Source organism: Notolabrus celidotus, chromosome 20, assembly GCF_009762535.1.
Source record: "Notolabrus celidotus isolate fNotCel1 chromosome 20, fNotCel1.pri, whole genome shotgun sequence".
Taxonomy (NCBI): Eukaryota; Metazoa; Chordata; class Actinopteri; order Labriformes; family Labridae; genus Notolabrus; species Notolabrus celidotus.
Window position 1 is genome coordinate 1,323,239 of NC_048291.1, and position 13,657 is coordinate 1,336,895.

Consider the following 13,657-nt stretch of genomic DNA (forward strand, 5'->3'; position numbering starts at 1 on the left):
ATGCATGCCAGGACACTGACGAGGGAGCAGGCCGGAGTGGAAACACAGGGAGGAGGATCGTAGGAGTGTGCTGACAGACACAGGAGGATCTGTGTTAGCTGTAATCTGTCTCATCGTGACAGTTCAGAAGCATCCCGGAGACCGAGGGGGCAACAATTATGTGACGCAAAGTTGACTCAGCTGATGATGCTGCAACACATTTTTGGAAGAAATGTGCGATCTAACTTTCCCTTTCTTTGTCGTCTTTGTGTTTTCAGATTGTGAATCTCACTGCAAAGCCTCCAAGGGGAAGATGAAGATCACCATGAAGAAGTACTGTAAAAAGGATTACGGTGAGTGAGTCCAATAGTAGGATTGTCCGTTGTCACACGTCAGCCAGCCGTCAGGAGGTCAGACGTGTCAATTTGTCTGACCCTAGTGATGTGATGGCTTACTCACCAAGCCTGAGGCAACGTCTGCTAACACAGAGTAATCAGAAAACACATCTTTCCCTTCTGACAGCCTCTAAAACACACAGGTGAGCTTCTCCAAGACAAGGAAAACTGGGCATTTGAGTTATAGCCAACCTTCTAGTCAAGCTAAGTGCTTAATTTATTTGCTGATACAGCTGATTGGATCACATGTTACATGTGTTTCTGATTGGCAAACACAAACAGTTCCCCAAATTGAAAATGTGCTGAAACCATCTGTAACTGACCCAAAGCATTTTCAAGCAAAATAACATTAAAGGCGTTGTTTGGCGCCCCCTGTGGACGAAGCTGGATATGTTATCTCTTAGATATGAACCTGTACATGAGTAAAACGTGTTTCCTTATAAAAAAAAGACCTCTGCTGTTTGAGATAAACGTGTCAAACCTTAGGAAATGTACAATGAATTATTTAGCAGCTTGCCTTTAATCATCCTGTCTGACACCAAAATCAACATTATAAGGGTAATCAGCGTTCCTGCCTGTGATCTTGTTTGCATTTGTGTATCACATAGAGGCACCTATATTAACTTCACTGTATTTCATACCTGAGTAAACTGAAGAAACCTTTAAGGTGGACAGGTGAAAAGTCTTCAGGAAGTTCAGTTACCTTTCGCTTAAGCTTCAAATAACAGACTCAAAACTCCTCGGCTTTAAATCAGACCAGCGACCAAATATTCTGAACATCCATCCGTGTTTATAATAAACAAGAAATCAGTCAAATAAGAGGCTGTTTCCAAGGAAAGGTATAAGGTAAACTACTGCTGCGTTTTGGCTGTTAATTTATGCAGAATCAGCATTTCTAAAATCCTGTTCCAGGGTGAAATCTTCGTCTGTCGCCGTGTAAACTGGCGATATGCAAATCCTGTGAAAACAGTGGCGTTACAGCACTATTCACACTTGGGTATAACTTCCCCAGTCAAATAGCCATGCACGAGTTGGAGGACAATAACAACTATGGCAGACTACTGGGCGTTTTTCTGCACCGTGACTTTTCAGAGTTTTTTAACATTAGTTTTGGGTTGTCGAGCAAGCGTTCGCCATGGTCCTCTTGTTTCTTTGTACTCATCACTCTGTATAAAGGCCTGGATAGAAAACAGAGGATTTGTAATCTCTGTAATGATGATCATGTGGGCGATGAGTACCATATTTTGTTTGAATGCAGGAACACAAGCATTCTGAATAACAGAGAGGTCCATACCCAGGTATTATTTCCAACGTCCCTCTGTGTTTGAATTAATTCTGCTTTTGCAATCAGATAAGCCGAAAGTTATCTGTAAATTAGGAGCTTTCCTGAAGAATGTCCTTCCTTTGTTTAAGTAAGATCTGCTTTACTTCAAACATGCCGTGTGCCATCTTTACATTGTTTTCTTATTTGTAATTTATGTTCTGTGGCTCCATACCATGTGATCATGGTCTGAGCATCAAATTAAAAATGAATGAATGAAAAGAACGCCTTGATCCACAGTTGGGTGGTGTCCTTCTATGAAGTTGTACCACCAAGTACTGGCCTGGCATGCATTGATTGATTGATTGACAGATGTCCTTATTGCGAAAACATAAATAAATAGTTGAAAAGGTGAACAACAAGATAGAAAAGTGAAGTAAAAACATCCATCAACATGTGTGAAAAGGGGTAGGCAGTATAAACCTGATTAATCCTTCCTCTTTATTACTAATGCATCCCCTTTTTTGGGATCGGTGTGAACGCTGATTGTTGTCAGGACAGACTTTTCTGTCATTAAAGGGGCCGCTCTCGTCTAAACAAGTCCTGAGAGTCCGTTGATAGTGACGTGTAGGCCTGTTTGATTGTGAGGGACCAGCTTTATCAATCCAGACCAACACTGTCTGATCTCACCTTGATAAAGGGAAGCAAAACCACCTGAGTCCCAGTGTTTGGCTATGTATTAGCACACCTCTCTCGTCCAATCAGAGTACTCGGTCAGGACAAACTGTTGTGCATTAACCAGCTTTAGTTCTTGTTTCCTCGACCTCTCTGCTCTCCCTGTTTTGACTTCTTTCAGAGACTAATTGGTCTCTCATTCAAAACCTTGGTTGGTGAAACTTCATCTTTATATACTCTAAATGGCATCCAACTGAGCGCTGGCCAAAGATATCTTATTCCCGCTCACAGCTGAGCAGACAGTAATTCAGGCCATTTGTTGTGTTTTGCCGGGGAGCCAAAAGCAGCAGTTATTCATATTTCCCCTGATTTAAATCTTAATCATCACAGCTGAGGCCGGCCCTCCGTCTATAAATCAGTCAGGCTGCTTCAAGCATAGCGAGCAGTTCCTGTAGCTTTCCTCTGAAGTTCCTATAAAAGGTCTGGAAGCAGATGAATCTCTGTATGGCAGCCATCATAGCTTAGCATGCACTCCCTTCACCTCGCTCTAATTCATTTCTCAGGCCTGTCGCCCTGCTTTTGTGGGGCGTCTTCTCTGTTCTTCAGGGGCCACAGCCCCCCATGTGTGAGTGCTGCTGCAGGGCCCCGGGGGTCACGGGAAGGGGCCCTCTGTTTAAACACAGTGGTGCGCTCTGAAGACACCGAGCATTCCTCTCAGCACAAACAGGTGCTAAATTAGTCAGACGGTGACGGATTGCCACCCCGGAGAGAAAGAAATATGTTTTGTTTATTCAATTTTTGTTTTTCATCACTGCCGTAGCTACGGCGACGGCGGACACAAAGGGATTATATTCTCGCCTGACACCCTCCTCTGCACACACGCACCCTCCCTCTCTGTGCACCCGGGAGGACAATGAATCAAAGGGCCGCGTGTTTACCGACGCTCCGGGATAGTGCTCAAAGGCAGTGTACCCCCCCAGCCTCCCTGAACGCCCCTCTGTGCTCACCCGAGGGTAACAGGTCCCTGATCATTCACTCAGCTGATAACCAGCGGGGACAGGGGCCTCAGCGCGGTAATTAACCAAGCGCTAATTTCATTAACCTTTGCTTGTAGGTGGCATGCCGTGTCAAGCCGCAGCACACTGCCCAAAGAAGATAAACCCAGCTGGAGGTTTGGCTGTACGGGAGGCTCGGTTGGCAGCCATTGTGTGGGTGCAGGATCATCTCACACTGTCCGTCTCCCCAAACAGTGTCAGCTCACGCTATTTAGTAATCGATGGTTTGACCCTGTGCTCTCAGCCTCGCTCTGTTGTCTATTTAGCTTGGACCAAGTGGCAGAAGATGTGTGGATTTGTGTGTGTTTAAATACACCACACAGACTGAGAACATACTTGAGACTGAAAGGGCTGGATGCTTTACCCGAGTCTCCACGGTCTGGAGAGGAGCGCGATATCTCCGTCGGATTCTCACGCTGCAGAGTTGGACGGGGCTCTGGGAGCAGAAACCGGGATGCCTCATAAGGTCGGAAACACATCCCGATTCTCCTGGAACTTTTTTCTGTGGCTGGGAAGACAAATAGTGGCCCCTCCTCCCCCCTCCTCACACACCCTTTTTGTGTCTGGATGAAGGAGAGGGCTACGATGAATGGCAGGGCTGTGAGAGCTCGCCCTACTCAGCCCAACAAACCTTCTTTCTTCTGAAATTGTGTGCAATTTGCTCACACCATGCATTGACACACACACTCAAACAGCCCGCTCCTCTAGGTCTCTTCATCATTGGCAGGAATAGAGGACGACTGGAGATCACCTAAAGCGATCATGTTCAGCCAGAAAGGCAGAGAAAGGCTAACACACCTAGCTTCCTGAAAGATGTAGGAGGGAGCCCCAAACCAACTCTTAATATGATCCTTCATCGTTCATCCAAACAAGATATTTACTGTTTCATCTTCACTTAATTTAAGCCAACATCAAGACCGGATCAGATCCAGTCCCATCTTCCAGACAGGACTCAGTCTGATCTCATCTTAATCCACCATGAGCAGAGCACTTTGCAGCATTTAGCAAGTTACAGTGGCAAGGACAAACTTCCTTTAACAGGCAGAAACCTCCAGCAGGACCAGACTCATGTTAGACACACATCTGCTGAGACCGTGTTGGAGAGAGGGATAGAGGGAGATGAAGAGAGAGAGAGATGATAGTGGGGAGACGGATAGTAGTAGTTGTAGCAGCTGGAGTCTGGACCACGTCCACAGCAGCAGAGATCCAGAGGAACCTACGAGACAAGGGAGCTCAGGGACTCCAGAAAGGTCTATGGTTAGTAACTTTAATGGGACAGGAAGAGTTAAAGTGAGAGACAGGCAGAGAGAGGAGAGAGAGGGAAAGACAGGATCCCAGTGTGTCAGTCTAAGCCTATAGCAGCATAACTAAGACCTGGTCCAAGCCTGATCCAGCTCTAACTATAAGCTTTATCAAAAAGGAAAGTTTGAAGCCTACTCTTAAAAGTAGAGAGGGTGTCTGCCTCCCGGACCCTGACTGGTAGATGATTCCAAAGGAGAGGGGCCTGATAACTGAAGGCTCTACCTCCCATTCTACTTTTAGAGACTTCAGGTATGATGAGCAGGCCTGCATGTTGGGAGAGTAGGGGTCTAGAGGGGTAATCGGACACTATGAGCTCTTTAAGATATGAAGGTGTCTGACCATTAAGAGCTTTGGAGGTCAGAAGAAGGATTTTCAATTCTAGTCTAGGTTTTATGGGGAGGCAGCCTGTTATAGGACAAAATGATAAACCTGGACCTTTGCTTGAAGACGTTTCTCCCAGAGTTGTAATTGAAGACCCTTGATTTGATCCAATCTCCCCCAGATTCAGATACTTCTGAAAATCGTCAATGAACCCCCCCCCACCCTGACACACACTTAACGTTAATGGCACATTCCTAGCTGAACCCGGGGGTAAGCACTTCACTTTAAGCACAGATTAGCTCCATTGCTGTGGAGCTGTTTGCCCCTTGTTGCACTCATTATGATCAGGTAATGGATGCTTCATTTGACAGCGCATCTGTGCAGGAGACCCTCTGTGGGAGGAGATTCAGTCATTCCCTGGTATGAAAATATCTAGTGAAGTGGTGTTCCAATAGTTACCAGGTTTAGCGTGATTCAGCTCGAGGGTGTCAGAGCTCTGAGTCCAGATAGCACCGATTAGACCAATTGGAAAGGCTTTGTTTGAGGAGTTACAGTGTTAGCAGATGTGCTATTTTTCAATAAAATAAAATCTTTCTTGGGATGAAAGAGATTCAGCGGGACCACCTGAAAGAAAAGGGTTTCTCCGCCCCGACAGGGAAGTCTCTGAGGTGATCTCGCCTGAGAATTGCTGTGTTGCGTGCACAGAAAGTGTTTTGAAATACAGATGATCTGAAGCGCCGAATTTCGTATTACAAGGACATTTAAATTCCAACTAACCGACCAGTCTAAAGGTAAAAAAAACACTCTGAGGAGTCAAAGCTGAGCACATTTATCTCACATGGCTTCACAAATCACAGAGTGGGTTTGTTGTGATTCTGAGATAACTCCTGCTATTTTGGGGGTTTTTACACCTTTATTTTGTAGAGGAGAGGAGAGTGGAAAGTATAGGAAACTGGGGGAGAGAGTGGGGGAAGGACATTCGGGAAGGAAGCCACAGGGTGCATTTGAGCCCCAGGCCACCTGCTATATGGGCGTGCAACTTAACAATTCGGCTAACTTGCTAATATTTTAAATATTGAAGGCGTGAAATGTGTCACATGTTGTGTCTAATCTAAAGTGCAGCAACCTGATTAATGTCTACTACCATAATGCTCTAAAGCTCTACTACCTGGATGAAAAGGAGCACAGGTGTTGATGTCATCAGGTAGTGCGGCGTGGTTTGTCAGTGTGTGGATCTAGTAAATGGAGATAAAGTTGTATGTAGGCTGTGTCTGGTTAAACTGACATATAACCACTCCACCAGAGCAATGAGGAACCAGCACAGGCATGAGGATGTTAACTTGCAAGGAGGACTGAAGGCTGGTGGTGCTAGCTCTGCTATAGGTAGACACACCAGGTAATCGTTTAGAGACTATGTAACCCTGCATTTAGCTCAAATCTGAAACAGGTCATTTCTGAGCGTCCCTAGTTGGATATCATTTGTTGCATGTGTTCATGTTAATGTCGGTGAACTTATTCTTGTTTTTCTATTCTCCTCCCCCAGCTGTCCAAGTGCACGTTCTCAAAGGGGACAAATCAGGCGAGTGGTGGAAGTTCACCGTCAACATCATTTCTGTCTACAAGCAAGGTGAGCATCGCATCCGCCGCGGGGACCAGCTGCTGTGGGTGCGTGCGAAGGACGTGGCCTGCAAGTGTCCAAAGATCAAACCCGGGAGGAAGTACCTCCTCCTGGGTACGGACGACGACTCTCCCGGACAGAGCGGCGTGGTGGCGGACAAAGGCAGCCTGCTCATCCCTTGGAAGGACCTGTGGGGTCGCCGGCTGAGGAAGTTCCAACAGCGTGACAAGAGGGGGAAGTGCTAAAAGTGGCTGGGAAGGAGAGAGATGGAGAGATGGAGGCGAAGTGACGTCTCCACTGTGATGAATGCAAGAGGAAATGATGATTGAAGAAAAAAACTGGAGAGTATAACATGGAGGGACACAGGTGAATAGTTGGAGAAGTGGGGAAAGGACTGAGTGCTGCTGCTCTGAGTTGGAGCAAAAAGTTTAGTGTTTTTTTTTTTAGGAACTTTTGTGAAGGAGCTCATTCCACAGTCGTTTTTGTCTTTCAAGGTTTGTTTTGTTGTTTAATTGCAGAGTTTGCACCTAATGTTTCATTTATGTCATATCCTGACTATGTTACCCATGATGCCTTTGTTTTGTTTTTTTACAGTCCTGTGTTAAGTTGTTGGAAAGAGCAATGCATCTTCTCAATCCCTTTTTTTGTATTTCAATAGGACCCGGTCCAACTGTGCTGACTTCAGCGTTATCTTGTTAAATGAAGACACACTGCTTAGCTTTCACCACACTCACATGGCGGCCATTTTTCTCTGATGTCACGTTCAGGGTGGGAAGCTCATGGTGTTTTTTAGCTATTTACAACACGTCCCAGTTGTCTTGAAAGCGATTGATTGGCTGCCTGAATTTAGTGGGGGATGGTGCAGACCAGTGAAGACGACACCAACAAATTTGGCGAGCGCTCCAGGAGAACCTGTCCCTATTCACTACACATGATCCAGAATCTGACCCTGAACAAGAGGATGAGCTGTTGCAGTGTCGCTGCTCCAGCTTCAACAGCATGTCTCTTAGTAGCACACCAAGATTTGAGTGTTATTCCTACTTTCTTGCCTTCTTTGAGTGACCTAATGCTGTTGACGCTCGTTTTTGTTGCAGGTTGGCACAAACAAACAAATTAGATGACACATTGATGTTAGTATAAGAAGCAACCAATGTTTTCTTTGGTCCTCTGGTGCCAACACCCTAAAAGTATTGTGGAATCATTGTATCATGAACCGAGATTCATGGCTTAAATAGCATTTTGAACTGAGTTTATCAACACATCCCTGGCAGCCTAATGAGTTATCAAATATGTTTAATCTTGCAGTATCATCCAGATGTTCCTCTGTGTTGAACTTTTCATTTTCTTTTCAGTAATAAGGATATATTTTCAGGCCACTGTTCCTGATCTGTATTATTTGGAACCAGGCAAACAGCAACATGATATTTTTGTTTCAATAAAAGCATTTGAGCTTCATTCCCTGAGCGAGACGTCTGAGGTAAAGGCTGCTGTGTGAATAAGGTGCTTCAAGAGTCTCCATGCATGTTCAAGTAGATCCTCAAGTCGTACCCTGCCAAACTTTGGATAAACTTCTCCGACTGCCAAAAGGTAAAAATAGTGAAATTATTCCTAAGCATGAAAAACATAATGGGTGCAATTTTGTTTGAGAGCTCCTGGCTCACATGTGAGTGTTACCTCAGTGAAATAACCGCCATATTGACCCTCAGCTCAATCTGTGTAACGATCACATTTCATGTCAGCGCTTTTCGATGTGTCAGCAGTATGTTGTGGTCGTGACCTCTGCAATGTAAAGTAACCATACGTGCATACATAGACATTATTTTTTTGTAGATAGTGAGAGTAGAGTGGAATGTCAACCATGCACTTATTCTACCAGTAAAACGTAAAGAACATATGAGATATGTTCACAAGTCAGAGATCCCATTACTGCGCCATCTGATGCAAAAAAGCTGTACAGTTCAAATCACGTCTGCCTCACTCGTGTTTTTTTTTTAAAGCTGCACACAGGTCAGAGTTTATTTTCTAGTAAAGGATTAAACTGAAGCTGGATGTCAAAGTAAGAGAAATGATGAAATGAACCATCTCACCTCAGAAAAAAGAGATATCAACCTATCAGCAGTCCTCGTACCACTGATGTAATGCATGCTCACTACTTACTGTAGCTGACTGATGGCTAACAATGATTGTGAATTATGTACACATTTAATTTGTATACAGTATTCAGTGTTGTGGGAAAATAACCTGTGGAGTGATATAATATCACAGATGTTTATTGTACAGTGCGTTCAGCACGCCGTGTCAAATGTTTGTCGTCTCAAAGCTCCTTTTTGAGGACCACCATAAAGACTTGGTACACGACAGACATGACTGATTGTCTCCATGTTATATAGCTGTATAGTATTACTTTTTTATTTTTTGTTAAACATTAACTAGATCTATCTTCATGTGAACTAAACAAGAGTTTTAAATATTAGAGGCTAAATAAAGATAAATAAATGGATGTCAGAGAAAAAACAACTCTGATGAGAAATACACGAGCACACCTCCGTACTCCGTGCGTCACGCTGTATTTCTCTTTAAATAACACGCAGATTCATCAGTTCCCACTTCGACAGGTTCTGCAGAAAGGTACCAGACTTCTGCCCCTCCATAAATCACACCTGAGTAATTACCTGTTCACACACCAGCTTGTAAATGTTGTTCAGCAGTGTCCATAGCAAATAAAGGTTGTGTAATGTCTTGTAATACTAATATATTATGTTTATCATAAATGAATATATTTAATGACACATGAAACGATGTGGCTTATGTGGTTTTTATTTTTTGGATCTTTAATTTTTTACTTTTTTTTGCATTGAATTGTAGATGGCTGTAATGAAAAGTATTGATACATGTTTGGCTATTGAACAGCCTGATAGAACTGAAAATTAATTCATCTGAAATAAAGCTGTTTAAAAAACGACTTCAGGGCGATCGCAGCCAGCATGACGTTTTTTATTCCCCCTGACCCCCGACCTCCTTTAACCTTTTATTTCAGTGTCTTTAATGTGTAATTCTGCAAGGTGCTAACATTTATGACTATTTGAGGGATGCATGATATGGATTTTTCTGAGCCTATAACAACAACTAAAACAACCTGCTCCTCATGGCTGATACCAAAAGGATTATCAATATTTTTTTTCCCACATTTTAACATTTTAAATATGTCGTTTCTGCACACCTGAGAGTAAAACATACTTGTATTTAAAGAGAAAAGATGCATTAATATACAGACTTCACTGAGCTTCACTGAAAATATGAAAAACTGAGAACTATCTCATTGTCATGTTGGTGTGTTTTAAAGTAAAGAAAGTGAGAACTTTTAAAACTTATAAAGTATTTGAATTCCCTGTGAGTGAAATTAAAATATAATCTGCTGCTAAAGAAGTGATCATAATTGGTTTACAGAGTATTTCTGCCTCCATAAACTCCTCAGACAATAAGATCTGCTCTCCTGTAGACGTATTAAAGCTGTGATATAATCCACAGCACAGATGTTATTGTTGTAGCTGGCAGGTTCTGGCATCAGTGCATACCTGAACTTATCCCTCTGAGGGTTCCAAACAAAAACACAGAATCCTGAACCTGCTCTGAATGAGCGTCCATCTGTCTCAGCCGGAGGACAGAGTATTGATGAACTGCTCCCACAATGCAATGCAAAATACTCCAAAGGGGGCGACCAATCATACGGAGACTGCCGAGTGTTTCGAACTGTGTTCTCCATTAACGTCGGACCACCAGGTTCAACACCTACGAACTCACTTAAAGGTAGATGGAGCAAAAATGAAGGATGCAGATATCAGTGTTCTGGCATTAAAAGTAAGACTGTGGTTAAAATGTTACAATGGAACGGAATGGAACACATCAAAGCAGAATAGAATGGAATGGAATGGAACACATCAAAGCAGAATAGAACGGAACGGAACACATCAAAGCAGAATAGAATGGAATGGAATGGAATGGAACGGAACACATCAAAGCAGAATAGAACAGAATGGAACGGAATGGAACACATCAAAGCAGAATAGAATGGAATGGAATGGAACACATCAAAGCAGAATAGAATGGAATGGAATGGAATGGAACGGAATGGAACACATCAAAGCAGAATAGAATGGAATAGAATGGAATGGAATGGAACGGAACACATCAAAGCAGAATAGAACAGAATGGAATGGAATGGAACACATCAAAGCAGAATAGAATGGAATGCTGTCAGTTGATCAAAGCCAAATAACGACAGAATAGAATTCTGAACAACAAAAGCAACACCAGGAACAACCTGATCCCACGTCACATTAATTAAATCCACATAAAGGAGTCCATCACATTCCTCCTCTGCCTGTTGACACTGTTGTAAAAACAGTGTCCGTGTCAGGCTGGTCTTTTCATTTCTAATCAGTATTGTGTAAAAATGTCTCCTTTGGTTGCTGTTTGCGTTGGTCACGCCAGCATAGCTACAGCAAAGGGTCGATACAGAAGTATAAACCAACCTTAATCTGTGTTGTTAAGTTTCTAACATAAAACAAAAGATCTTTGTATTGATTTTAAACTGAATTATCAACCAGTTCTCCAGAGCCTGAGAGACAAGAACAATCTCATTTCATCGAGAGCGCCTGTTCACTTCAGGACTTTGATCACTGGTGATTTGGGCGGGGTGGGAGAGCTGAAAAGAGATCTGGGTGTGTGTGAGCCTCCCTCTCAGTGTGTGTGAAGATGAAGCTGGAATAACAAACACGCAGACATGATACGACCCCTGTTTTTTCAGCGTTCATACTACACAGAGTGACCTGAACGCAGGGGTCAGGTTTCCATCTGCAGCACCGACTTGGAACTTTCCACACGGATGAATCCCCACGCTCAGACCGCTGCCATTGTCTGCCTGTAAACGGGGAGAGAACTCCTCGGAAAACAGAGCGAGACGGGGCGGTGCGGGTGATGCGACACGCTGAGGGTGTCCTCTCTTTGGTGGCAGGGTGGCCCTCTAACCTCTGATTGTCCGCTGTGCTGACAGCTGCCAGGAAATGGAAACAGCGAGCGGTGGAGTGACATGGCCTAAACTCCCATGACATAAATCACATATGATGGAAAGAGCCTGATGTCTTTGTCAGATTGAGCCCGTAAAAACATGTGGAGGATTTGGATTTATTGCCTTTTCCTTATTGTTTCTTACCCCCCTGAAAGGTCAGCGCTGGGCGTTATGAGACCGCAGCGTCGGCCCCAAACGTTGAAACAACATCACAGGAGGCATTTTGTGACTTCCAAGCGTTCGGCTGCGTTTTATAACTCTGCAGGGAAACGTGCAGCGAGCTCCTCAGACAGAAGCAGCCCTACATTTTCACTGTTCAGGAGGACGACGTTACACACAATCTGCACCTTGCACAAGTGTGGTGTAAAAATGAAGTTGGCCTGTTTAACCTGTGTTGAATGATGGGATTTCTCTTGGAATATATTTGACTGGTTATTCATTATGGTTGTTTATTTTGCACTCAGAGGTCCATTCTTATTCTCATCATTTATAGACTTTACTTCATGTTTATAGTTAGTCTGTAACTCTTACTGTTTTCATACTTTCCTCATCATTCCTTTCCTCATCATTCAAAATCTGAGCCCATCATTTTGTTCACTTTTTATCAGTCTTATCAAACGTTTATATGCTGCAATACTTTTGGATGCAACATGCTTTGAAACATGCTTTTTTTGAACCAGGCTGTAAACATGTTTATTTCTGCTGTAAAGATTATCTTCTTTGAATGGGTGTGTTTGTGGTTTCTGGTGCTTTTGCAGCCTGCCTCTAGTGGACACTCGAGGCACTGCAGTTTTTGTTTTTATATATATATATTTTTGGGCTTTTTATGCCTTTAGAAGAGAGACAGGAAATGTGGGGAGCAGAGAGCGGGGGAAGACATGCAGCAAACCTCTGCGATGAGGACTGTAGCCTCTGTACGTGGAACTGCAGTTTTTAACACTTCCACATTAGTTTCATATTTTAAGATCTGAGGTTGCAGCTTGCTCCTGAGTATTTCAGACTGTCTAACTTATTTGTTGAACTCTGCCTGTAGGATGTACTCAGCCAGCGTAGTTTCACTCTAAAAGAAAAAAGACTACCAGTCCCACACCTCAGCACACACTTGAAGGAAGGAGCTGGACTGTGTTTGAATGATGCCATGCTTCATCCTGCACACTGCTGACTAAATTCATCCCATCTGCTGTGTTAACATAGTATATAAATATCACTACAATCTAAACTAGTAAAATAATTACACATTCATTTAACTTTCAGTCACTTTTGAATGTTCTAAATCTGCTTCTAAAAACAAGCCGGGTCTTACTAAACGTCATAAAACTGTGGAGGGGAAATGACACAGGATCAAGACTTCATTTAATTAAAGCTGATGTTAACACCACCAATGACCACCCTGGTGGGACAGGGAGCCTCACTGGCAGCTTAATCCCATTCACAGCGCCACATCAACAGACCCCATTGAGACCTCCGTATGGAGGGGAAGTGATAAAGGCGCTCCAATAATAGTCCAATTAATCGTTAATTACAGTATATTGACAAGAAATTCATTAACTCTGGAGTAAAAGGACAAATTTTTAACACAATAATCAGTGTTTCATCACACGGGAGAGAGAGAGACTAATTATTGAAGTCTACACATGAGTTTGGGCAAAGCGCTGAGGGGCCTGTGATACTTAAGTGGATTAGTTGTTTTGGAAGAAGGAGGAACACCAGAGGGGATCACAGAGACTGATTAGCATTAGCTAACAGCCAGACCTTTAGCGCCACCAACTCTGTAATCTCCATTCATAGAAAAACCTTGCATCACATTTGATTTTAGTCATGGATGTTTCATTATTTAGTCATTTAAAGTCTGATTTTCACTTTGCTACGTCTAATTTGAGACAAACAACGAAAGGCAACCATGATGTTTTTGTTTTTCTGAAACCCACTTGGCCTCCTGCTCCTTCTTCTTAACCCTCTGTTAGACTCAAACCGCTCCACAGA

General features: G+C 43.3%; 2 protein-coding genes across 2 annotated transcripts in view; one reads left to right on the forward strand and one right to left on the reverse strand.

The window, feature by feature from the left end:
- ntn1b (netrin 1b) overlaps positions 1 to 9,559 on the forward strand; it is a 55,949-nt gene extending 46,390 nt beyond the window's left edge. Inside the window, exons 5-6 of the mRNA XM_034711479.1 lie at positions 258 to 332; positions 6,532 to 9,559. Of these exons, the coding sequence (XP_034567370.1) occupies positions 258 to 332; positions 6,532 to 6,851 (395 nt within the window). The 3' untranslated portion in view covers positions 6,852 to 9,559. The remainder of the gene's footprint in view (positions 1 to 257; positions 333 to 6,531) is intronic.
- LOC117832378 (phosphoinositide 3-kinase regulatory subunit 5-like) overlaps positions 1 to 13,657 on the reverse strand; it is a 92,570-nt gene that overhangs the window by 58,811 nt on the left and 20,102 nt on the right. The window lies entirely within an intron of this gene.